The sequence below is a fragment of the Poecilia reticulata genome, chromosome 8, assembly GCF_904066995.2.
Source record: "Poecilia reticulata chromosome 8, P_reticulata-male-v2, whole genome shotgun sequence".
Classification (NCBI taxonomy): domain Eukaryota; kingdom Metazoa; phylum Chordata; class Actinopteri; order Cyprinodontiformes; family Poeciliidae; genus Poecilia; species Poecilia reticulata.
The window spans coordinates 4,991,407-5,016,410 of record NC_088837.1 but is presented as its reverse complement, the minus strand read 5'-3'; the positions used below and the strand labels follow the sequence as shown (position 1 = coordinate 5,016,410).

At 40.0% G+C, this 25,004-nt stretch overlaps 4 protein-coding genes across 10 annotated transcripts in view; 2 read left to right on the top strand and 2 right to left on the bottom strand.

The window, feature by feature from the left end:
* Window positions 1-2,602: 2,602 nt before the first annotated feature.
* LOC103468353 (mucolipin-1) lies at window positions 2,603-11,783 on the bottom strand. Its single transcript, XM_008415379.3, has 14 exons — window positions 11,544-11,783; window positions 10,384-10,622; window positions 9,893-10,054; window positions 9,273-9,429; window positions 8,510-8,591; window positions 7,955-8,051; window positions 7,069-7,168; window positions 6,883-6,989; window positions 6,235-6,384; window positions 5,621-5,722; window positions 5,409-5,531; window positions 4,697-4,903; window positions 4,424-4,603; window positions 2,603-4,315 (listed from the first exon to the last, which is right to left on the bottom strand). The coding sequence occupies exons 1-13, from the start codon at window positions 11,584-11,586 to the stop codon at window positions 4,469-4,471; spliced, it is 1,704 nt and encodes a 567-aa protein (XP_008413601.1). The 5' UTR covers window positions 11,587-11,783; the 3' UTR covers window positions 2,603-4,315; window positions 4,424-4,468.
* A 1,061-nt stretch (window positions 11,784-12,844) lies between these two features.
* On the bottom strand, window positions 12,845-15,491 carry trappc5 (trafficking protein particle complex subunit 5). 2 transcript variants are annotated; one of them, XM_008415378.2, is made up of 3 exons: window positions 15,346-15,491; window positions 14,188-14,460; window positions 12,845-13,353 (listed from the first exon to the last, which is right to left on the bottom strand). In XM_008415378.2, the coding sequence occupies exons 2-3, from the start codon at window positions 14,455-14,457 to the stop codon at window positions 13,057-13,059; spliced, it is 567 nt and encodes a 188-aa protein (XP_008413600.1). In that variant the 5' UTR covers window positions 14,458-14,460; window positions 15,346-15,491; the 3' UTR covers window positions 12,845-13,056. The 2 variants fall into 2 exon arrangements, with proteins under 2 accessions (XP_008413600.1, XP_008413599.1); XM_008415377.2 differs by having other exon boundaries at window positions 14,188-14,463; window positions 15,346-15,480.
* Window positions 15,492-17,102: 1,611 nt separating this feature from the next.
* On the top strand, window positions 17,103-21,581 carry pglyrp6 (peptidoglycan recognition protein 6). The gene is made up of 5 exons (XM_008415376.3): window positions 17,103-17,230; window positions 18,734-19,549; window positions 19,652-19,862; window positions 19,940-20,234; window positions 21,487-21,581. Exons 1-5 carry the CDS (start codon window positions 17,164-17,166, stop codon window positions 21,529-21,531), a joined length of 1,434 nt encoding a protein of 477 aa, XP_008413598.1. The 5' UTR covers window positions 17,103-17,163; the 3' UTR covers window positions 21,532-21,581.
* A 2,656-nt stretch (window positions 21,582-24,237) lies between these two features.
* Window positions 24,238-25,004, top strand: part of wizb (WIZ zinc finger b) — a 36,519-nt gene continuing 35,752 nt past the window's right edge. For 2 of the 6 annotated variants that reach the window (XM_081609663.1, XM_081609664.1), the window contains exon 1: window positions 24,239-24,555. The gene's annotated coding sequence lies outside the window, so the exon portion shown is untranslated. Of the gene's footprint in view, window positions 24,556-25,004 lie in introns of all 6 variants that reach the window. The other 4 variants (XM_081609665.1, XM_081609668.1, XM_081609667.1 and 1 more) reach the window with 3 other exon arrangements.

Here is a 25,004-nt window from a genome sequence, read left to right as displayed (position 1 = left end):
CCACAAGTGGCCTCCGAGAGCACGAGGAGGCATCTGCACACGCAGCCGTCCACACTCCAATAAGTCGAGCATTATATTAGAAATCCGGTGTGTGTGTGTGTGTGTGTGTGTGTGTGTGTATAGCGAGCTGGCTGGCGCAGGTTAGCACACGCCGGTGCAGCTGCCGCTGCTCTCTGCACGCAGCATGGATTCCCTGAAGAACCCCACGCGCCAAACACCGCATATCATTAGCATGCAGGATGCTTCCACACTCCCTGACAAGCAACGTGTGAACAAAAGAAGGCAACAAACGTCTAATTAATGGACTTTAATCATGCCCTCTGGCTCTCCCTACCTCAGCGTGTGGGTCAAACGATGCTCACTGACAACAATGGAGACTTTAATGTAAATATGTTTTACCCAAAGGGTGTCGTTTGTAAAGTTTATTCAGCCTGTCGTAGAGCAAAAAAACTGTGTGTGTGTGTGTGTGTGTGTGTGTGTGGGGGGGGGGGGTCATTTTTCAAAGTCATATTTTCACCATGTTATTCATACATGAATCACTTATTAGAGTCCCAAACTAAATATTTAATTCACAAGCAAAATATTTAGCTTATAAACGATACGTTTAGCTCTCAAATTAAATATTGTGTTCGAAAATTAAATGTTTAGGTGGAAAAATACATTTTTAAACTAAATGTTTAGTTAGCTAAATGTTTTGTTTTGAAAATTAAATTTTTAGGTGGAAAAATAATTATCTTTAACTAAAATCTTAGTTAGAAAAATACATATTTCATTTGGGGCTAAATATTTAGCATGGAACTAAATATTTAGTTTGTGAATTAAGTATTTTGTCTGGAACTCTAGCATTTATAAATGTATGAATATCATGGAGAAAATATGACTGAGAAATGATTGTTTTTCTCTATAGCAGGCTAAATAAATGTTTTACAGTGTAACTTTACAAACGCCACCCTACAGATAACATTCCTGAATCTGTTCTTTTCTGCAAGAGAAAGATTTTATTTATTTTTTCAAAGATGGTGTTAACCAGCTTTGAAAGCTGACGTCATCAGGTCAGCCCGTTACCTGTCGCTGTAAGTGCCGCTTCATCAGTTCCGGTATCTTAATCTGCTGAATAATGCATGAACATTCTGCGCTTATTGGACAGCGATACCACTCCAGCACATTAGGGAGTGACTGCCTTGATGTCTGTTCCATCTGAACAATACTTAGGTGCATTGTTTTTCTTCTTTTTCTGCTGAAGCAGCTGACCTGTACTTCCATTTACACAGTAGATTTGAAGGTCAAGCACTTTTCTGATACATTATTTATTTTTTAATGTGGCTAATCTTTTACCAGGCCTCCTTTGGAAAGTGCCTTTGGGGTTTTTTTTCACCCCGCTGCTTCCTGTCACTTCTTTATTGCCTCTCATTTTGATTTCCTGGGTTTGGTTTGCTTGTGGTAGGAGAAAGAGCACGCTTCCCCCCTCTAGTGGTGGCTAACTGTACTAACAAAGTACAAGCAACATGAGAATACAAAACTAAGAACTGGACTACAGTTAAAATGTAGTCCTGAGGTATAAGTGAATATTGTTGTTGCTAGGAGACCTAGATCCCCCCAAAACCTCGTGGGTTTACACAGAGCTAACGTTTCAAATGTAGGGCTTTTTGAATCAGGTGGACCCACTAAAAACAGGAAGCGCTTCCAAATATGGATGATGATACGTTGTTAGTTAGGTTTTAACTATAAGTCTAGTAATGTTCCTTTTTTTTTTTTTAAAACCTTTTTCTTGTTTTCCCGGAGCTTTCATTCGGACTGAAACAGGGACGTTGACGTTTTGCCGTCGGTCCTTCAACCGACGGCAAAACGTCGCGGTTTTTCCGCTGTTGTCTGTAATACAAAAAGAGGCCCTGTCACAATAAGCTCAAAACTAAAGCCGAAATGGTGTATTGCTGACCAAATTTAATGTTTTGAATTACATTTACAGTTTTGTCGAAAGTAGTCATTAACCACAGATGTGAGTTTACAGGCAGACTGGGGAAACAGACTGGGGTTACTTCGTCTCCTAGCTACTTCTCTCAGAGAACATTTCTCCAGACGTCCTCCTCCTCACTTGCTGTTTAAAATCTTTGCCTCATAAATCTATATTAAAGGTGGATACTTAACTATTTGTGAAAATGTTTCTATTGTTTGGATTGATGAAATACAGTGTTTTCAGTTTGTAAGCTACTTAGCACTTCTTCACAGAGGGAGGCGCCAAAACAATGACATGAAAATTATTTATATAGTCAAAAAGCTCTGTATGTGACAGAGGTTTGTGCATGTGTTAATGACGTGGTCTGTAACAGTAACACGCCTATATCTGCATGCACACCTCAGAAAGTACAAAGTTGCGCTGCTGATGCTAATAGTTGTTAGCATAAACACTACAGCTAATTTGTGTTGTATTTAGCCTTTTAAGTAGCTGATGCCTAAGCTTTTGATGGTGCCACCAATGAGAACAACCTCTACATCTTTTAAGCTCTGAAACTCGGCCAGCATTGAGGTTAAAGCTCTATAATAACTCTTTCAAAAATATGTTGAATGGTCATTGAAACGGTAAATAAAAGGCAAACAGCAGCAATCCACATCCTTTTTTTGGTTTATTTAACTGAAATGTGCGCTCATCATTAAGACAGCATCACTACAGAAAACTGAGTTGGACCCTGTAAAACGCTCCATGCTAAGTGCTTCCCTTTTTGCTATTGTCTCTTCTGAAATTGAGGTAATAATAAAAAATGTAGAAGTACATGCTAACAAACACAGTGAGGAATGGCTGCCAACATTAAACCACAGCAGTATCAGGACGCCTTCCTATAACTAAACAGAATGCTTTGCTCTGTTGTTGATAACTATGATGTGCCAGTGTCAAATTAAGTAAAGCTTTACAATACTATTTCCGTGCAAATAAATCAACTACAATCATTACTTTTGTAATTGTAAAAAAGTTTATGTATTTAAATTAAGGTGCAAAAAATAAAAGCCACAAATGACAGAAAAGAAGTAAAAAATGCTGGATTGATTAGTACACTTTCAAAAGTTTCCATAAACAATATTTTTAAAGGCATACAAAGGAGTGCATTTCATGTACAGATGAAATAACCAGCTATCACACTTTTTCAAGTTAACTATAAAACAACGATCAGAATCATCAAAACTGCCTACGTTAAATCTCAACATGGAAAAAATATAGATTTGGACACAAACTGAGTTGAGAGTAAAAAAAAATTTCTAAAAGTGCAACAAAATGAGCAAAAAGAGAATAAGACTAAGAATGCAAAAATTTCACAGAGTAAACACATTTTGAAATGCTAGTTAATGTTAGCAAAGGTTAATGCTATGAGATCGCAAACTGGCTTAAATTCATTTTATATGTTACAGAATAATAAAGACCAATTTTAAAAGTGCTTCAATAGAATTTCCCTTTTGTAGGTTTAATCTACAGCTTTTTTTTTTTTTTTAAATAGGGTCGAAATCAAGTGCAAGTCGGTTCAGGTCTTCTTACTCATAAACATAAAACAATCTGTAAAACTTCCACAAACATTCACCCAAAACAAAGACCTGTCCAAAACTGACTTAAGACAGTAACATGTTCTCTGTCCCTTTAACGTAACAAGCTATCATAAAATGTACAAAAAAAGAGAACAAAATAATAATTCCAAAGTTACTAACATGCTAACTGCTAGCTAATGTTTGCTGAGGTTGATGCTGAGAACAAATTAGCTTAAAATAAAAGCTTCTATGTTATTGAATACTAAAATTGCTCAATTTTGATATTCAATGTCTCACTGATTGAGATTGTTTACAGTGGATATATTGTAAAATGTTATATTTTTTAATAAAAAAAATAAAAAAACACAACCATTTGCCTGATTCAAAATATAGCCTGGTTAGCTAACTAATAGCAACCAGGTGTAACCGACAAGAATGCCTCAGGGCGTGTCACTGCGTCACTGTGTATGGTGTTTCTCTTTGCTCTTTTGTCACCAGTCAGCAAACCGGATTTTATTTTTAAACCAAACAAAAAGTTGCCCTGATTCCACTTGATGAACTCCATTTCCAGTCTTAAGCAATGGATTTTTGTTTCCCGGCGCTACGGGTCTGGCAATCTAATCTAAGGCCTAAAAGACTGAGTGAAAGGCAGCAGATTATTCATACAGTACAAAAACGTGGAGGCAGGTTAATTGGACTGTGCCGAATGAATTTAAATGCAAAATTGAAACGCTGGCATAAAGGACAAAAGCAGCCCAAGGTCAGCCGGTTCGCTCCGTCAACCTCCAGCGTCCCTGCTGAGCGTCTGGAGAAAGGAGTGCAGCTGTCATTGGAGAGGCAATGTGGGTCTTTGAAGATTAAAAAAAAAAAAAAATGTAATAGACTTTTGCTTTTTGACGCAGATGTCACTTACTCCTCTTTTTTTGTGCATGTGCGTGTATCCATTTTGTCATCCTCTTCACCATTCGCAGCAGCAGAGGAAGGAGCACGATGACCCGTCCGGGCCGCGGAACTTGCCGGAACTGGGCGTGTCCGTGCACTGAGCGATGAACGCGTGCAGCTCCGTCTCCGGAGCCTGCTCCCTCGTTTGGGCCTGCGGGGAAGAAAAGGAAGCTGAAGGTGGAAAGAAAACCCCAACATATCCGTTCGCAGCCGTGGGTGTGGCTCAAACCAAAGCCGTAGGTACCATGATGGTGTCGTAGGCTCCGGTGATGAGCGCGATGAAGAGCGACAGCACCATGTAGATGAACAGGGAGATGAAGGTGTAGAGGTAGACCTGGCTGAAGACCCACACCAGCGTGCCGCTCTGCTCCATCTCGGCAAACGTCACAAACATGTCGTCCCCGTTGATGAGGGAGAACAGGCACTCTGACACCATGGACAGGGAGCGAAACTGCACACACACAATCCACCGACACACAACGGAAACTTTCAGCAGGTCTTACAACCTGGAAGCATGAAACGGAAACTCAAAAGCGGAACGGCACGACTACAGGAGGGCGATACGGACTTAGAGTTACGACTACAGGAGGGCGATACGGACTTAGAGTTACGACTACAGGAGGGCGATACGGACTTAGAGTTATATCACGATATTTTGTAGAACTATTGTGATAACGATACAAATTGTGAATTGCGACAACAATGAAATCGAAAATCTTATTATGACCAGAATTGTATTTTTTTACAATAAACAATTAACGATACAATAAATACCGTACACTAGGGATGAAATATTAGGAACAACGATAGTTTCTGCCTGCTGGCCTGCTTCTAAAGAGAAAAAAAAACTAACGCATCAAACCACACGCCGAGCGAATCGCTACGCAATAACGAATTGATACTCACCATTAAAATATTGTTAGAATAAACTAGAGTGCAGAGTGTGAGCTGTGTACCTTGGCGTGGTAGGGGCCCAGGACAATCCATCCACAGAAGCAGTATCCCAAATAAATCACAGCCACACAGCAGCAGAAGCGGATGACGCTGGGAAAAGCAGCTCTAAGAGTCACAATCAGGATCTGTGTGAAGAGAGACGGCTACTTAATAAACATCCGACACGCAGAAAAGACATGATGTGCTGTTCTTGTAGAAGAAAACGTGCGGTTACGTTGTATTTCTGGAAGAAACTGAAGTAGCGGATGACTCCCACCCACACCAGCAGAGTGGACGTTCCCAGCAGGATCCCACACACGTCGTACGACGACAGAGTCTGAAATGCGACACGTCGCAGTGAGTCAGGAAATAAGCACAGATGTCATTCGGAATGGAAGGATTCTACTGTAGCAAGACGTGATTTTTCATTTATTTATTTTTTTTACACATCATACGCAGGGTGGAAAGTGATCCGTTCAGGATTCCTTCACAATATCCAGACTCAAAATTCAGGATTTCTCGGCATTTTGTAGCCATTTTATGAGTAGAGAGAGAAATGTAGAAATATTTTTAAAAGAAGGATTTAAAAAAAAACATTCAGAAAGATCTAACAAAGAAGTATTTACAAAGATTTAGAAAGAAAGATTCAGAAACAGCAAAAACAATAATATTTAGAAAGATTCAGAAAGAAAGATTAAAAAAGATTTAGAAGGGAACATTTAAAAAGAAAGAAAGATAGTAAGTAAGCAACGAAGGCAGGAGAGGAAGAAAGATCACATTTTTCCAAACTCCACACGTTCCCAGACCACGCAGGAACCCGGAGCGTTGCTGACGGCGCGCTGAACCCACCTTGGACTCTATCCCGATCTTGATGAAGCTGCCGACGATGGTGAACAAGTCGCTGATGATGAGCAGGATGTACCAGCCGTTGATGAACTCCATCCTGTCTCCCCAGCTGACCGTGCGCTCCAGTTTGTGAATGAAAAACTGAACGTATTCCTGTTTCGGGAGAGGGAACACGATCAGATACTGATGACACAGTTGAGCAGCAGCTGTCTGCACTTGTCTTCAAGCGACAGCAACAGCAGCAGCTTTCTATTTACATTCCATTTACACGTATTTCAAATGATCTAAAGCTTCATCTATCCGCTGCACATAGTGCCATTTCATAGAACAATCAAGTCTCTATGTTACCTTCAGTTGTTCTGAAAATGCTTCATATATCAGGTATGACTTTAACGAAGTTTAACTTTGTAATTTGATCCCTTGAAATTGGGCCTCTGTCTCTTTAAGAAGCTCCTGCTCTTTCTGAAGCTCCGCCCTCAGGAAGTCATCCCAACGTGGCTTAACAACATCTCTACCGGCGTTTCACTGAGAAGTAGCTCCTATAACGAGCTCAGCATTTCCACCTTGTGTTTGCTAATTGCTGCTGGCTAGTCTGAAGGAGCTGAGTGAGGGGATAAAGGAAAGTAGAGAAGAGTTGTTTCTGTTTCCTACGCGCTGAAGGAGGATTCCTCTGAGGATGGAGCGGCCGCAGAGCAGCAGCGACAGCAGGCAGACGATCGCCACCACCACGTCGAAGAACTCTCTGGCGTAGCTCTCCGCTGACCGGGGCAGGAGAGAAATCAGTCGAATTAAAGCCCTTTTATTGAGACTTTGGAAAAAGTTTCAACCGTGACTCACCGTGTCCGGACACGTTTGTGTCTTTGCACTCCTTTATGGAGGCCTGGTTCTGGAGGAGGATCTTGATTTTGCCGCTGTGAGCTTTGTTGTCGAAGACGATCTGAGAGCACAGTGAGAACCGGGTGAGTCTAACAGGAAACGCTTCGCTCATTAGCGGGTCGCAGCTCTTCCTGGCTGGACCAAATGTTCCCGTCACATTTCTCTTTGTTCAGCCGAGACTTTTGGGAACTTCAGCTTCAGCTTAAACGTGTTTATCAGGGGAACATTGGTAAATACACACTGCAAAAAAACACAAAATGTTGCCATTGCTGTTCTAGTTTCTATAAATATCTTAGCACACCTGAAATAAGACAAAATTAACTTACAAGTAACTTATAATATTTTACTTGCAACATTGGAAAAAATGTGGAACTAGAATTTTTTTTATCAATATTAAGGAATTATTGCCTTAAATAATTAGTCAGTACCTTACTAAAAAGTTACTTGCAAGTTAGTTTTGTTTTATTTCAAGTGTCCATCTGCTTTAAAGTCTGAAATCTGGTATTAAAGTCTTATTCTGGACTTTTTTCTCTCAGATTTTTGAGAAGAAACTGAGCTTAGTGGCACTAATCCTATTCCGTACATGTCAAGCATCAGCGCCGATGTGGTGTAGTTCATCAGCCAGCAGGCTTTTAGCAACATGGCAACTGCTAAGAAGCTTTACAAACTCTAAGCTTTTTCTCTTTCCAGCTGCTTTTCTGAAGATTTTTCTGCAAGATTTCCTTCTGCATAAGACCGAAATAATAATAAAAAAAGAATAAAGCAAGACAAAACAAGAATACGTTTCATAATTAATCATTTCAGGGTTAAAGTAGCTGAGAAGAAACAACTGGAAAACGAAGCTCACCGTGATGGCGAAGGTGTAGCAGTCGGGGATTTCGTTATTGATTATTGTCTGAATGTTGATGGCCTTCAGCTGGAAATCAACCGTGACGTTGATCAGCCTGAAGGGGAAACGAGCAGAGAAGCACGTCTCTTCTGTTTTAATCACATTTATCACCAGACAAAATCAACTTCGGTAAATTAAAAGGGACGTTTTCAAATGGTTATGTTATGTACCGAGAGACAAATGTGATCCGAACCAACCTGAACTCTAACGTCAAAGGTTATCAGAAAAGAAAAAGGAAAGAAAATGGAGTGACTGTGTCAAAAATCTGGATTAATATGTTTTTTTCCAAATAAATAAAAACATTACTTGGAAACAGCCTTTTGTATTTACTCAGATTATCTTTGATGTAAAATGTCTCTCTGATGATCTCAAACATCAAAGTGTGACAACAAAAAGTAAATAAATACATAAGGATGGAAATGCTGATATTTTCTAAGAGGCGCACAATTAGAGCTCTGGGAGGGAAATTATAATGTTAAGTGGGGAGAAAAACAAAACAAAACATCATCTAACTTGTAAAACTGGAGGGTGAAATTCTTGTAGTCGGCGTTTCTCGTCACAGGACTGTCGGCAGTCGGATCGAGGCCGATGCAATCTGGAAAACGACATCAGAAAATAGCCGTGAAAGAACCGAAAAAGCTGAAAGAGGAAGTCCCATTTCAAAGCCATACAGGCATCAGGCTTTTTTCCACATCACATGAAGCCAACATGAAATTTCTGCACTTCCCTAAAGCTTTTGAGCGCACAGTCGCCCACTTGGAGCCAGACTTTTATTTCCATTCGCCTTGCTATTTTAATCACCAAACCTTGGTCTGGCAATGGCTGCAGAATCAGCAGATGTGTGCAAATAGCACCATTCCCAAGAAGACACCTGGTTTGCTGAAAAATACGTGGAAAACAACCGTGTTCATGCGTTTGCGCCAAGAGGACACAAGTCTTGTAAAAGTAGGGCAGAGCTACAGAGCGTCATGTGACACAGAGAAAAGATTTCCACAAACGCCATGGAAATATTGACGTGGTGTTAACTACAGAAATGAAGGATGAGGTTTTGTTGCATCCACACAGCTTGTCCTGCTTTATGTGCTGTAATTTCTGTAAAATGAATGAGAAATGTTGCACTTTGCATGAACTCTAATAGGTTATCAGCCAACCGGCTGGGGATCTAAATTACCCGGCCTTGAACCGGTCTTTGACATCTTTTTGAGCTTGGACCTAGCCTTTTTATCTTTTATTATTTTCAATACTGCTGCCTACAAGAAGAGAAAACTGCTCCCACCTGTAACGACATGGGGGTCGATGTCAAACGTGTCGTTGACGGGGTCGATGGTGCCCGTCTTGAAGTACCTCTGGCAGAGGGAGAGAGCGCTCCCATTCACGCCCACGCCCTTCACGTATGCGTACCGGCCCAGTGCGATCTCAGATAGAGCCATGTACTGTCAGCGGAGAAGAAAAACGGAAAAGCGCAGCAGAATGTAACACCAGGAATCTGACGCCGAACCTGTACTCGGTTTTCAAAAGTATTCACACCCCAACGGCCCTCAGAAGTTTGTCAGGTTGGACATTCTAACCTCTAGATCGAAACATTGTAGATCACAACTGCAAAATGTTACATTTTAGATAAGTGGCAGAAAGGAAACCCTAAAAGCACCAAGCTGAAAACTTCCAAAACCCAAAAGATTTGCAGACTTGTAAAGGAAAAGATTGTCCTAGGAAGACTCAACAAAACAGAATGCCACACTTTTATTCCTAAAACATTTTTAAAACAAAGCATCATTTTCTACGCACAGCTTTGTGTTGGTTCATCTGATAAAATCCTCAGCAAAAATCTTTGACGTTTGAGGTGTCAACACTTTTGACAGGCACTGTAAACTTCCGTCTTGGGAGCGTCTGGGCCACCTGCTCTACGACGAAGCCAATGCGGCTGTACAGCTCCGACTGAGTGTGGATGGCCTGGGGACGGTTGTCCTGGTAACCCTTCAGGAACAGGTGCTTGAACGCCGCCGTGTTTTCCTCCTTGAAAGTCACGACCATCTGGTTGCTCAGACCGAACAGCACCAACTGGGAGGCGGAGGCGAAGGGAAGACACCGTTAGCTACGACGGACTGGAGAGAGATTACGCAGCGACGCCACCAAACGGGCCACCTGAGGACGAGGGGGTGCACCGACTGCATTTTTCTGGCTGATGTTTAAAAACCCTGATGTGCACATTTTGACAAATTTTTTTTTAGTCTGAAAAATCACTAAATATAGCGTCAAATTGGCAAAAGTGGGGTGACTATTGATTTGTGGAGGTAGATGGGATCGGTTTCACATGGTCGATCTCCCAAAATTAGGGAAGTCGGGGCCGATTCATCGGTGCACCCCTTCTGCTCCACCACTGCGTCTACCTGCACGGTCACGATGATGATCTTTAGCAGCTGCAGGCCCAGTTTGAAAGGCTTGCGCCCCTTAGCGTGGTACTTGTCACAAGGGCTCATGAAGAAGTACTTGAGTTTCCTCCTCAGAGCCTCTTCCTCCTCATCTTCATCCCGTGGCTGACCGCAGAACTGGGAGTCCGCCAGACCGGCGCATCTGAGCACATCCTGGGATCCGTAGCCGGACTTGGAGGACAGCAGTCTCTGCTTTTCTAAGGAAAACGAAAGAAGAATTGAAGGCATTACGTTGAGTCAGCAAAACAGACCCTTAGAATGCCGCTGCCACCACCGTGCCTCAAAGTTCCTGCAGTGTGCTTCAGCTTTGAACTCCTCTAAACATCTGGCAAAATAACTCAGTCTTTGTCTTATTAGACCAGAATGTGTTTCTTAGTAAGACATGCTTCCAGAAGAATGGCAGAAAATACTCTGAAAAAGGTGGAGAGTCTGTAGAGACATACCAGGTAGACTGGAGGCTGCGACATGGCCGGTTCTAGACAAGGTCCAACAGGGACCAGGGCCCCTGTAGAACTGGAACCTGTGTCTCTGGAGCTCCAAGATGCTCTTTGGCTCACTTAATATATATATTAAACAATTTTTTATGTATTTTTTTTGCTTTGTTTTTTTCTTTTTAGCCTCCATTAAAAAAACCTTGGCCCACATGTTTTTATATATGTATGAAAATATGCTTCCACTCAGAATATAAAATATTCTGTTGCTTTCTTCAGAATACAAACAATCGCATAAAACTTAGGAAAAAGTGAAAGGGTGTGAACACTGTCAGACGCCACGGATACATGTGTAATATGCACACACACATAAACAGAATATCAGAGTAAAAGAAAACCCCCTGTATAACCACTGAACGTACACCTGATCACGGCGACAGACTATGACGTAGATCCATGCTCCACACTTCTCTAAGGCGTTAAATCTACAGAATGTCCCTTTAAGCTTTTATCCACCTGTACAGGCTGTTCTCAAGTATAAATCAAGATAAAACACAAACAAAGCACTCTGCCAAACAAAAGGTGGAATAAAAACCCGAAGGATTTTTTTTTTTATTTATTTTTTGGCTGCAGCCAATAAGCAGAGAAACGATCATGAATAAAGGCTGAGAGGGAAGCGGGACCGACCTGCGGGGCTGTCCGGGACGCAGGTGTAGCCCGAAGACGCCATGGCGCTGACGGAGGCGAGAGGACAGCTCAGTACCAGCGGAGAGGCGGCGAACAGGACGGACCCATCTCCTCAGATCGGGTTTGATTTCACCGCAAACTGAGGATGCTCGCTGGCGCAGTGCTAAGGTAAACACCGCCGCAGCTTCCTGATAGCCACGTGACCACAGCTACGTCACAGAGGAAAACGAGAGGCGGACGAAGGATCAGACACAGGTATAATAAATATGGAGACCATGGCTCTTTATTGTTTACGTTTTGATAAATGTGTTTATTCAGCCGAACAATATATTATTATTATTATTATTATTATTATTATTATTATTATTATTATTATGCAGATATAATGAACAGACACTTTGTTGTTCTATCTGAAACATCAGAGTGTAACAGCATATTAAGTTTTTTTCAGAAATTTTCTGGAAAAAAAATGAAGGATATTTCTGAGCTTCAAAAGTCAAATATTTCAAGAAAAAAAATCTGAAATTTTGAGAGTTATCTCAGAAATTACTAGGAAAAAAAACTTGAAAATGTCCGAGTTTCATAAGTTGAAAAGTTTTGAGTTTTGGAAATTTTCTAAGTTTCAAAAAGTCGAAACTCAGAATTTCGTTGAAAATATTTCTGGACTCAGGTCAATTTACAAAAGTGAACAGGAAGAAACTAAAACAAGCATATTTCCACTTATTTCCCATGTCAAATTATAACATGACCACAAAAGCAGATAGATTCTGATTTTATTTTTTACACCAAAAGACTGCAGCACATAAAAAAGTTAAATTTGTTGCAGTTCCTCTAAAGCCCTTCCTTGGGCATAAGATACGATCATTTTAACCTGTCCAGCAGCGTTGCACTGACTGTGTGCAATTGAGTCTTTTTTTATGCGAGTAGTTCTGGGAACTGACAGTCTGACAGGACAAATGACTTATCTCCATGTTTGACCTTGTCCGTACGTGTCCCTTAACTTACATGTAATACTTTTACTTCTTGCACTTTTTGAGTAAAAAGTATTAATGCAGTTTTAAACAAAAAAATATTAGTTCTTAATTTTTTTTTTAAGTATTTACTGATTTGCAAAGAAAAAAAAAATCACTGATGCTGTTCAATCAAGGGACAACTGGTTCCAAACACTGATTGAGATTAAATATGAAGTATTAAGATATCTGCAATGCATGATGTGGGGAGCAGAAAAAACAGAAAAAAAGTATTTACAACACATTATTAAAATTTTGTGTCTGGCTTAAAAAAAAAAAATCAACAAAGTATCCATTGTAATATTTATTTTATGTTTAATAAGACTCAGAATGCAAGCAAACAATCACACATGCCAATAAGTACAACACACTAAAGAAGATCCACAAAACCAACAAAACGCTTCTTTCCATCTCTTCACATCACATCAGTTAATCAGCTTTGGACCTCTGTACACCAGGATCAGGGTATTTCCTGAACCGTTGCAGCTCTGTTTCGTAAGTCTTTATCTGCCGTCCAGAGCCTTGTCCCTGGTTATGACCGACTCGTTAAACTTTATCATCAGCGTGGTGCCCTTGTGCCAGTGAGCGGTGACCTTGGCGGGGAAGCCGCTGTGTGTGAGGATGGCCTCCACCACGCCGGCCGTGAAGGCCGCACAGTTCAAGCTGCTGTTCTCTTTGGGCACAGAGATGTACGCGTTGATGAGCGGGTCTTTCTCTATGATGTAATAGGTCTTGTCGTCGTCGTTGGCCTGCTCCAGCTTGTCGGCCTCCTTACCAAATAAGGACTTCCACACGTTAACCTGAAGGGGACAGAGAAATCCGATTTATTCTTATAGAGACCAACAAACTAGGGCGGGCTGATGTAGCTTATAAAATAAATAAAAAAAAATTAAAAAAAATGGGTCTCACACCAGATGCAGTTTTTAATCGATAATTACAAATGGCAGAAAATATTTTCAAAAAGTAGCTTTTATTTTTGTCGGGGATCTTTAAGTTTAATTTGGTCAATATAGTCATAAAATTATCAAAAGGAGACATTTACAAGTAAAAACATTTTTAAAAATTACGAGAAAAAAGTCATTACGATGAGAAAAAGCTTATTTATCAGGATTTATTCCTTCAAAATGAACTCAGCTGTTTGTATGATTGTTTGGTCCTGTGACTGATAATTTGATGCCAACGTGTTAAAAGATTAAGCATTACCTGTATAACTTATACTAAAGTATAACTTCACAAGATGCTCAGCATTCATTATTTTAATTTTTGGTTAATTTTCTCATAAATACTCTCATATTACTACTTTATATTCCAACAATTACAACTTTAATCTTGAATAAAAAAAAGAAGAAAATCGTAGCCTGACCCTGATATTTTGTGGAAATATAATTGGCATGAATTCAAAGTCCAAATAAACAGAAGTTTTAAAACATGGTTGTCAAACAAGATGGCGGCTCCGGGCGTACTGACATCACTGAGAACTACGGAAATACAAGGAGCGCTTTGATGGAAATTACAAAAAAAAAAAGAAAAAAAAAATGTCCAAAAATGAAATTGTCAAAAACCATTAAAATCTAATTTATCACCTAGGCCTGCGACTAATTCAATCCGAACTGACGTTTAAAAAAGCAGCTGACCTTGATGAAGAGCAGCATGTTGAGCACTTTGGTCTCCCTCTTCCCGTTCTTCTCCCTCAGCACCAGCACGTCCAGCATGCTGGCCCCCACGCGCTGACCCATCTCGGCGAGGCGCGTCTGCAGCTCCGTCACCGAGTACACGCGGCTCTGACAGTACTGGACCATCTCCGAGAACAGCAAGGCGAAGGCGCTCAGGCTCACTTCTGTCTTGGGCCGGCTCAGCGGTCGCTCCAGAATGGTGGACTTCCCCCGAGTGAACCGCGTGTCCATTTCCTGCTGGAGAACAGCGGCATCCAAACATTTAGGCCCCTCATTTAGGCAACAACAGCGACCAACTGAGGTTCATCGCAAGTCAAAACTTATCTGACATGTTTTTGCTAGGCTGCTGAGCATTATAGTCAAACGTTTCTATTTTGGTCTTCCAGTGTCATATACTGAAATTCCCACTAACTCGGCTGTCTTCAGTCAGAGGCTTTTTTCAGATTCACTGTAATACAGACTGCTACAGGAGATCATTTCTGCCCACTACCATGAGAATCTACAGCAACTCTCTGAAGAATCTTGATTAAAACGAGTTAATACAACACTTAGTTTCTCTTTTAGATCAATAACTACTGTTGAATTGAATAAGTTATTGAATCTCTTCACTGAGCAGCGCGAGGTAAGTTGCCTGCTGTTGCACGCAGCAAACAACTTTTAAATTTTAACTTTGTTTTATATCAACAGTAATGACCGAGTAGAATCTAGAGCTAGAAAAAGAAAGTTAATTTTATTTTGTCCTGCTACGTAAACCCCAAGAATTCAAACAAGATGTTAGTTCATTTGTACCCTAGTTGTAGGAATAGATAACAGCATGTTCACAGTGGAAAAAGTAAAAATCACCACAAATATAGCAACTTTAGGGTTTCAGTTGCAAGTTAGACGCAAAATAACCTAAAATGTTCAAATGAGACTCGACTTAAATCTATGGTTTAACCTAAATCTAACCGCTCGTCAGTGCTAGGAATTAGCAGCTTAGCTACTAGCAGTAGCCCAGTAACACCTCTAATTATAAATATATCCGACAGGTAAAACCATACACTCTTCGAAAAACGTATAATACATCATTAGCTTTCAAAACTGTTAAGTGCAAATAATGTTTTAAGGAGATAAACGCACCTCACTGAAGCTAAAACAGCTACGTTGAAGGGTTTCTTCCCGTTTTCTTCTTCTTCCTGTTGTTGTGACGTATTAGAGTTTAACTGTATTCCGCCACCTAGTGTGCGGGAGCCAAACGATTTGATGCGCTTTATTTTTATTGAATACCTTAGCCAAAACCTGCTCTCCAGAAGATGTAGTGCATTACCTCAATGTCTTTTCACACAATGAAAGTAAAACGTTGTCATCCAAGAAACTACTGAAGTAAGAGTATAAATGTAAGATTATGTGCTAATTAACTGACCATAACATCTAATTTAAAATTACGTTAATCAGACATGCAATGATTTAAAGTTATATGCATATTCTGTTGTTTTAAATCCGAGCTAAAATAATAAAAACATACAAATAACATAATAAAATAACAGATTCAGGCATGGGAAAACATTTCTAAAAATATTTTTTCCAACATAAAACTGATGAAACCAGTGCTTAAAATAGGTATTTTATAAATGTTACAACTGGGTTAAGTATTTTCTTCTGCATTTTCATTCGAATGAAAAAGTTTATATATATATTTATAAAGTTTTTTTGTTTTTATATATTACTCAAGTAAAACTGTCTGTTTTGTTTTTTTTATTTAAACAAACCCCCAAAAATCTGAAAGGTGTGGCATGTCCATTCAACCCCATTTTTCCATTTGTGACCTCTCTGCCAGCTTTGCACATTTGATTTATGTCTGAACTTTGACTGGGCCCTTTTATCATCCCAGTTATTTCGCAGCCACCCTATTGTAGCTGTTTTTAGCTAGCATTATGTTTAGGATTGTTGTCCTGCTGGAAGGTGAACTCTTTCCCAAGCATGACGCTGCCACCACCATGATTTACATATAGGCCAAATTTTGTCTCAGTTAATCAGAGCAGCTTCTTTTAAAATGTACAGTTTTCCTTATATGGCTGTAAAAGACGTAACTTCTTATACGTCTTTTCCCCTAGCTTAGCAAGGGGATTTCTTTAATTTGTATATTTTTTAAATCCAGTTTACAATAATTTGTGTTGATTTATCACGTAAAACACCAATAAAACTTCCATGTTTATGTTCTGAACTCATTCTCATAAATGTCACTTTGTTCATGTCGTGATGTTCACGTTGTTACGGAAAACGGACATCTGTCTGTCTGTCTGTCTGTCTGCAGCGGACTTTACATATCAACCAGGCGACGTCGCACTTCCCTTTCTCCTCCTCAAGTCGGTGCGTTAACAATCTACGCGGAACTTCTGGGTTTTCTGCACATTCACCAATATTACAGTGCTGCGGAGGGAACATCTGATTAGTGCGCACATTAAAAATCAGCCAAAACACCGGAACACGTGATTTAAGTTTTTGGAACTTCCTCAGTTTTGCAGGCAACCTTTGCATTTCCCCTCACCCCAACGATTATTATTAACCAGAGGAAACATTATTGCCTCAGAGAGGAGCGGCCCTAATTTATACAGTGGCATGGCCACATTAATGACACAGACAGATTTATTACAGAAATGGCACATTTCTCAATGTCCATGTCCGTTGTGACAGACGCTGGACGTTGCGAGGACACAACTGTGTGTTTTCCTCACCGCTCAGTTGAGAACAATGCCCGTGGCTCATTTCACAGGTGACCGTTTCCCACATTGCTTATTTAGTTGGGCACGGGTTGATTAAAAGCAAACACAATCCATGCAGCATACGCACGCGGCTGTTGCATAACCACATTCCACGTGCGGGATATGTACAAAAGAGAGGGAAACAACAAAGGTGTGCACATTTGGAGCCTGGACCTCACAGTGTGTACAGCTCAAGATGGATAAAGGCTGGTGGAAATTAACCCTAGCTCTTCTGGTTCTGCTGGTCAGCACGTATGCAGAAGGTAAACATGATCTGTTTCTGCTCACTTTTTATTTTAGTTTATTTTTTCATTTTTACACGCACTGTTATGTGATTAAAAAATCATTCTCGGGTTCATTCGTTATTATTTCTTGATCCAAAATGAAGGGAAACACTTTTAAGTGGATGATTGTGTTGAGGTAGTGAAAATTATTTTTTTGCAAAACTCAAGTTCAGTTTTGCTTAAAAATAACATGATTGTGAACATTATAATGCTCTAAAATTGTGTTTGGCGTCTAAGGGACTAGATGTTACTCACCCAGATTTTGATTTGGAAGCTAAAAGTTTACTACTATTTAATCTAATGCTGGGAATAACTAGTATTGTTTCCCAGCTTTTACTTGAACAAAGTCAGAATTATCATTTTTCTATGAGTCTATTGTTAATTGCTTGCACACGTATTAGTATTTTTTTTTTAGCTTTACTTTTATAAGTAATATTATAAAATATTCAACAACATTTTGTTGAAGACTTGGGATTCTCATCTGACCAGATTTACATTTACATTTTTGTTAATGGTCTTATTTCCCTCAGAGGAAGTAAATTTTGCTGACCCTCATAAAAAATTTTTTTTGTCAGATTTCGTTTCATTATGGACAGCCCAAAAGTGGAACTTTAAAGAAACTTACTGTAAATGAGTTCTTTAGTTTCATTGACCAGAAATGGCTTTAGGCAGAAACAGTCAATGATAAGATTTCAGTTTCTTTTTTCAAAGAGTAACATCCACTATTTCAATTTAAAGCTATTGAAAACATTTATTGATTTAAAAAATAACAAATCACCTTTAGTTTTTAGGGCCAGAATAGCCATAGTTGGCTAGAAAATTACACTTTAATCCAAAGAATAATGTATCCTGCCCAAATAAAGTGTCCACTTTGTCCAAAAAAACAAAGTATATTGACTCTTTATTCTTTGGACCTTTGGGCACTTTGTTGAACAGACAAAAATGACACCTTTTGTTTTAGCCCAAATCTAGGATTCGGTGTTCAAACTTAAAACACATGTTTAGAGCATCTAGTTTTGCCGGAAATTATACTTTATCTTAGTTTTTGTCAAGAACATCACATTCAATCTTAAAACTCAGAATAGATATTTAACTTATTTTTAGTTTTATCAGTATCCAGTGTTAAAACTTAAAAGACATGTTAAAAAATGTGTTTTTCAGTCAAAATAATTAATCCCAATAGTAGAATATTTGCCTTCCCCTAGAAAAGACTATATCGGAAAGTTTCACCAATTGTATTGCATATGCTATAGTAATAATATACTTAGAAAACTGTTTCTGGAACAAGAGATAAAAGGGTTCAACAACAAGCTAACATTAGCTAAGTAGCCATTTCACAGACCGGTGTTAAGCTTCTCTGGGACATTGTTGGCTAAATGTATCCGTCTTTAGAGAACTTCAGTTTCAGCTTTACCATTACCTCAATATTGGTCATCAAAATGTGCTTATTTCAATATGTGAAAGAAATGTTTCTGTCTCCAGCCTCCTTTTCATACCACATGGAAGACTTCATCAGGGCTGTAAAGCAGATAGAAGATGAGGACCCTGGCTCAGATCCATCTACTGTGTTGATGAGGTTGCGCCGAGCAGCTGGCCTAAATGATGCCTTCATCCGACACTTCCTTCCAGACGCTCAAGCTGCTTCTGAAATGCCTGCTAACCTCTCAGAATACTTTCGCAAGGCTGTGCATCACAGGGTGTTGGAAGACTTCAAAGAAGAAGGCGTGGTTCTGACCCCAGACGGTACGACGGTAACCGTCGCACCGCTCCTCTTGGGCATTGAAGCGGGCATCCTCAAGCTCAAACGTCAAGCTCACTTCCACCTCACTTTCGCCAAAGATCTTGCCGTTTCTTTCAGACGTCATTCTTCAGGCACACATTACCTCGGGCCTGATGGATGCTGGAACAACGTAGCATCTCCTCAAGTCTTCACGCTCTCCGGCAAACCAAATCTGTTCACCATAGCTCAGATCAACGGAAGAATGGACGGCATGATATTGGGAATGGAGATTTCAGCCAATTCCAGTTCTCTTCTCAAGCTCAGTAGTCTGTTGAAGGAGTACTATAGCCACCGACTGGACAGGAAGGGAATGGACAGTGCCCCACGTCTCATCAGTCAACGTCGCAGGGAGAACTTCAAACTTTTGGTCTTCCCTTCTCCGCTGATGAGAAAGGTGATGACGACCGTGGAACTGGAACAAAGACTAACAGGACAACCAAAGATGAAGGTGGAGACTAAGAGGAAGCTGAGAGCTGTGGTGAAAATGGCAATGAAAGAGTTTGTTCACATGTACATGGGTAAGCATGAGATCAGACCAACAAACTGAAAGATTTAAAAAAAATTCAAGAACCGAAAAGAATGTTGTAAATAAACATTTAATGCCTTCTACGTCTTCATAGATTGCCCGCCCATCATTTCTCGATGTATGTGGGGCGCTGAGCCGTACAGAGGAACACCCACCGGCCTCTCCTTGCCTCTGCCCTTCTTGTTCATCCATCACACCCACACACCAAGCGAGCCTTGCTTGACCTTTGAGAAATGCTCTGCAGACATGCGAGCCATGCAGCGCTTCCACCAAGAAGACAGAGGCTGGGATGACATTGGATATAGGTAAACTCCACAGCAATGTAAGATTACTTCTGCACGCCAAAGGTACGAACTAATCTTACAATAAAATCCTTCTAAAGCTTTGTGGCTGGCTCTGACGGGTACATCTACGAGGGCCGGGGCTGGGACATCCAGGGAGCCCACACCTCCGGACAAAACTCTAAAGGCTACGGCGTGTCCTTTATTGGGGACTACCAAACCAATCTGCCATCTCAGCATGCCATGAGTCTGGTGAGAGATCAGCTGGCATCCTGTGCAGTAAACAGAGGTGGGCTAGTGTCTTCCTACACCGTGCGAGGGCACAGAGATGTGGTGAGCACAACCTGTCCAGGAGATGCCTTCTACAAAGAAATCAGTACCTGGGAACACTTTGGGGTACGTAGGAATCCTCCATTATACTAAGTAGTGTCTCTAGGAATGGTAAGACGGAGAAAATTCTGAGCTCTAAGAAATGAAGCTGAAAACATAATGGTTGCATTTAGTTTTTTTTTTAAACAAAATTAGAAATGAGTCTTGAAAGTGGTTAGTTGTCAGTAACCGAAGCCACATAAGATAGAGCTGATCAATTAGCAGTTATAGTGTCTTTATGTCCACAAATAAAAATCTGAATAATATGGCAAAGGGCTGGATGATAAACGTAACGATATATGAGTTTCATATCAGTCGATATCAATAATTATTAGTTCGTTTTTCTTTAAAATTTATGAAATACTACAAAGTCTGGTGACGTGATCTTTCTTGTTTCATCATCAGTTTTCACATTGTTGATTTTTTTACATTTTTCCGCAGTTAGGAGGCGTGGTGGAAAAACTTTAAATTGCAAATTACTCAAGTTGTTGCTAAGTAACCAATGAATGAGTTAGCTCATGCCACAGACCTTGCTTAGCTGACCTTGAGAGGTTGAGTGGCTAAACTCTTTCCTCTGCCTACATCTCCCAGAATTCTGTGCAGTTCAGGATTGGAGATCAGTGAAATTATCGAATATTGTAGAAGATGTATTATCTATTGCTGTTGACGACATGTCTATTACGATATTTATCATTATTGATTTATCGTCTGAATATACTGTTCTTCTGTATGTAAAGCCGACTCTATACTCTATTCCTTCACACTTAAAGTTAGTAAATGATATATATTCTTCAGGGGTGGTATTTACTTTATTTGTGTATTGGAATTTTGTTGAAACTATCACTTCAAAGGCTTAAAGCCCTAAAATATTAGTTGCCAAAGTCTTAGATGTCTCTTCACCAGAGTGGGCCGACTCAAAGGTTCAAGGTTGTCCCAAGAGAATCAATTCCCTGGACACAACGTTTCATTTCTGTTTCATGCCGCAGCTCTTAAACACCTCAGTAGACACTGAAGTTTCCAAATCTCACCATGGTGAGAGACATTGTAAAATATTTGTACAAGAGGAGTTGGATTTTTTTTCCAGTTTGCTTAGTTTTGAAGTTGCACCATAATTTGAGACACTTGGGTCTTGCGTATTTGCTTTACATATGCACAATTCGTGTCATAAAGTCTTCGCGAATGCAACGTTCATTAAATTGTTTTTTTACAGTGTTGCTTAAAAGTAAAATATTTGGTCTGTTTACTTTTATTTTCTTACATATTTATTTCTTCTTTACAGAAAGTCAAGACACAAAAACCACGAGCCTGGAAAGCTGAAGAATGAAGACAAAAAAAAAAAAAATAAAAATACAATAAAGATTTTTTCTGCTCCTATTAATCATGTAATTCTTTGTGTTGGTCTAACATGTAAAATGAAACAAAATATGAAATATTCAATGGGTGCGAGCACTTTGGCAAGGCCTGCTCTATGAAATGGATAAAGAATATTGTTTTACACAACACTTTTTAGTAAAATCCTTGATGATTATGGGGTATTTTAAGGAAATGCTTAAATATTGAAATGCTAATTTTTTTTATCCAGTAAAGTTTTAGACGGAAACCCACACCCTACAGGGCCAGAAGTGGCTAAACAATGTTCTAGAAACTGCTCGGTCAATTACAATCTCCTTAAAGATACAGTAAGTAACTTTTTATTAAAAAAAAAAAGTTTTTTCTTATGTGTTAAAACTGTCAACATGTCGTGACAGGACGTTTTGAGACAGATAATCTATAAATAATCTATTTCCTCCTGAGCTACTATTGTCATCTGAAGAAATGCACTGCTCCCGAACAAAAACAACCAATCAGAGCCAGGAGGCAGGTCTTAGCGCTGTCAATCAATCCCATGTGCCAGTTGCTAAATGTGCTAGTGGCGAAGAAGCAACCAACAAAAAAAACATTAATCTGCCATCATTAGTGGCTATGATAAGTAGCTTTAGGTTTTACAACAGGCTATGCTAGCTACAGTGTAGCAGAGAGAATAGGGGGAGTGAGAGGATGAGCAGCGCCACAGGGAGGATGACTGACAGCTAAGACCCTCCTCCTGGCTCTGACTGGTTGTTTCTAGTTAGCAGTGGGAGAAGGCAAAAGAGCTCAATGTTTTTCAATCTGTCTCATAACATACTGTCACAACATTATGACAGCCTCAACAAATATGTAAAAATATATTTTGTTTTAACTACAGCTTCAAATTAAGTTGGTTGACATTTTATTGGTTAAGACTCTAAAGACCTCTTATTATCGTCCAATCGTGTTTGGTTGTTGTCTTTTGATAACTTTGATCATTTCCGGTAACAAAACTAAATTCAAATGATGTTAGTAATTTAATTGATGTTAAATCAAGAAAAATTAGTCTTTTCATTAGTATTGCTTATTAAGTAAATAGTACTTTATTCTATCATGTAAATAAAAGAAACGTGAGTCTTCATTAGCTTATTTAATTTATGCAAATTCAAAGTACTTCCAAATCCCAATTTTTCAGAGCATTTGAAGCGATAGAATCAAAGCCTGCAGATTGTGAATTTCCTGAGGCAGCAAAGCTAATATACTCATTCCCAAACGTCGCTTAACAATACTTTGACTTGCACCAACATGTCTCCTGTTATAACAGATGAATTACTGCCTCCTCTAAGCGGATCACTTTGTCTCAAAGCCCCCCCCCCTGATTTTTTCAGCAGAGAAGAGACAGTCTGTTTCCTAAGCAAACCTTTGGAACTGGAAACATTTGTACGGCCTTCCACTGATTGGATTGCACTATCATGCCAACAGTTGCAAACGTTCCCAGCTGACTCCGGGTTGAAATCTTGTATCTCATACAGACTTCTTTTTCCGTCAGCACTTCTGCTGCTCATGCCGTTGACTTTTTGGCTCAGACTGCATCGATCTGCACAGCCGAAGATGCTCGAGTGCAGAAATTTAAATTTAAATGGACACGAATCTCACCACAGTGTGTCAGCTTTATGTCCTTTGTGGGAATGCCAACATCTATACACATTGGCTTGAACTCTGCATATTTAGATATGACCAAGTGAAATTAGGTAAGGTATAAGTCTTATTATAGCACTGAAAATAAGTTTTTGGATATAGTGATGTCAAGCTTGTATGATTAAAAGCATTTTGAATTGTAAAGATATTTAGAATATTTTTCTACTTACCTTTTACTTTGCTGCTAGAACAAAGTATTAGAAGAGAAAAAGCAGTATAAATGTGTGTGTATGTATATGCACACACATATCATATTTATATCATATATATTATATATGTAACAGAAATATAGATATATTGATTCATGTATTATTCCATTCTATTCTTCAAATAAAAATATTTTCGTTTTTTTATTAATTGTAGAAAGGGCTTTATTTGTGGTGTGTGTGTGGGTGTGTGTGTGTGTGCGTGCGTGCGTGCGTGCGTGCGTGCGTGCGTGTGTGTGTGTGTGTGTGTGTGTGTGTGTGTGTGTGTGTGAGAAAGAGGCCTTCGCCCTGAACGCTATTCCTGCAAGGACCGCCAATGTTTACAAACTCCCAAAAACATGACTTTTACTTGTAGTTACATGTATTAAAGGAAAGCTGCCTCTTTGACGGCCAGTAGGGGGAGCCAACGCACCGACTAATAATCAAGACGTTGATTCATTTCCAGCCTGTATTTATTTTAAACGAATTTATCGACAAAAACAGACGTAGCAGATGCTTTTCTCGTCAAACGAGGGATACATATGTGTCCAGCAATGTGTATATGTGAGTACTTACATTACAATATATGAGACGAAGGTTATAAGTTCAACATAATGTGGAAGAACAGAATTTTAACAATTGACGTCACCTAAAAAAATCCACATTAATAAGAAACATCACTTTAGACGCTCGGTTTGCTAACTTTATAGCTATTCGCCAGTAAGAAAATATTTGTCCTGACATTTAAATAAAGACGCACGTAACATAACTAAGCACATAATATGCGTAAAGACCTACAGTTGTAAAAGTTTTACTAATTAAAGTCGCCCCCGGTGGGTTTCCTCTCCCAACTCTTTCCGTCGCCCTCCCCGCTGACGTTACGCACGCTGCCGTGGCGTGCCTGCGAGCTGAATAACATGGAGTCCTCCGCCTGGCACCTCCGAGGAGGGATCCTATCAAAAAATCCGAGCGGCAACTAGAGACCAGTGGGCGAGCTGGTCCGCGCGGAGCACGGCGGAGCCTCCCGCGAGCATCGGCGCGGCTCGTAAAGCTCCGGATCCCGGCCCAGAAACTATGACGGACGGTGCTTAAAGACGGTGTCAGCCTCGCTGTGCGACCCGCAAACCAGGCCGATTTCAGTGAGTAGTCGCTCTTAAGAAAACAGCTGCAGTTTCTTTTTCTATTCTTTTTCTTTTTTCTAAAGTCTGCACGGATGTGTTGTTGTCCCAATCACCTGACCGCCTGGATCGATACGAGCCACGTCTTCGGAGGAGACAGAGGCGAAACCCAGGGGACATCTCGATCCGTTTCCCTGCTTTTCTAGAGGGGGCAGCAGGCAAGGGGAGGACATGGGCCTGAATATAAAGGCCACTTATTTATGTAACCATCTGGGCGCCCCATTTGATTCTTAAATACCAGACATATTGTTAAAAATAGGTCAGACGGCACGAAAAAACTGGAGCTGGGGGAATAGGACCAGGCAGATTCTGCAGATTTCATTGTTCCTATGCTTATTTGCAGCTCTGTTTATCAATGCATGCACATTCCTGCAACATAAAAGTTTCTTGCAGTGAAAAACAAACAAACA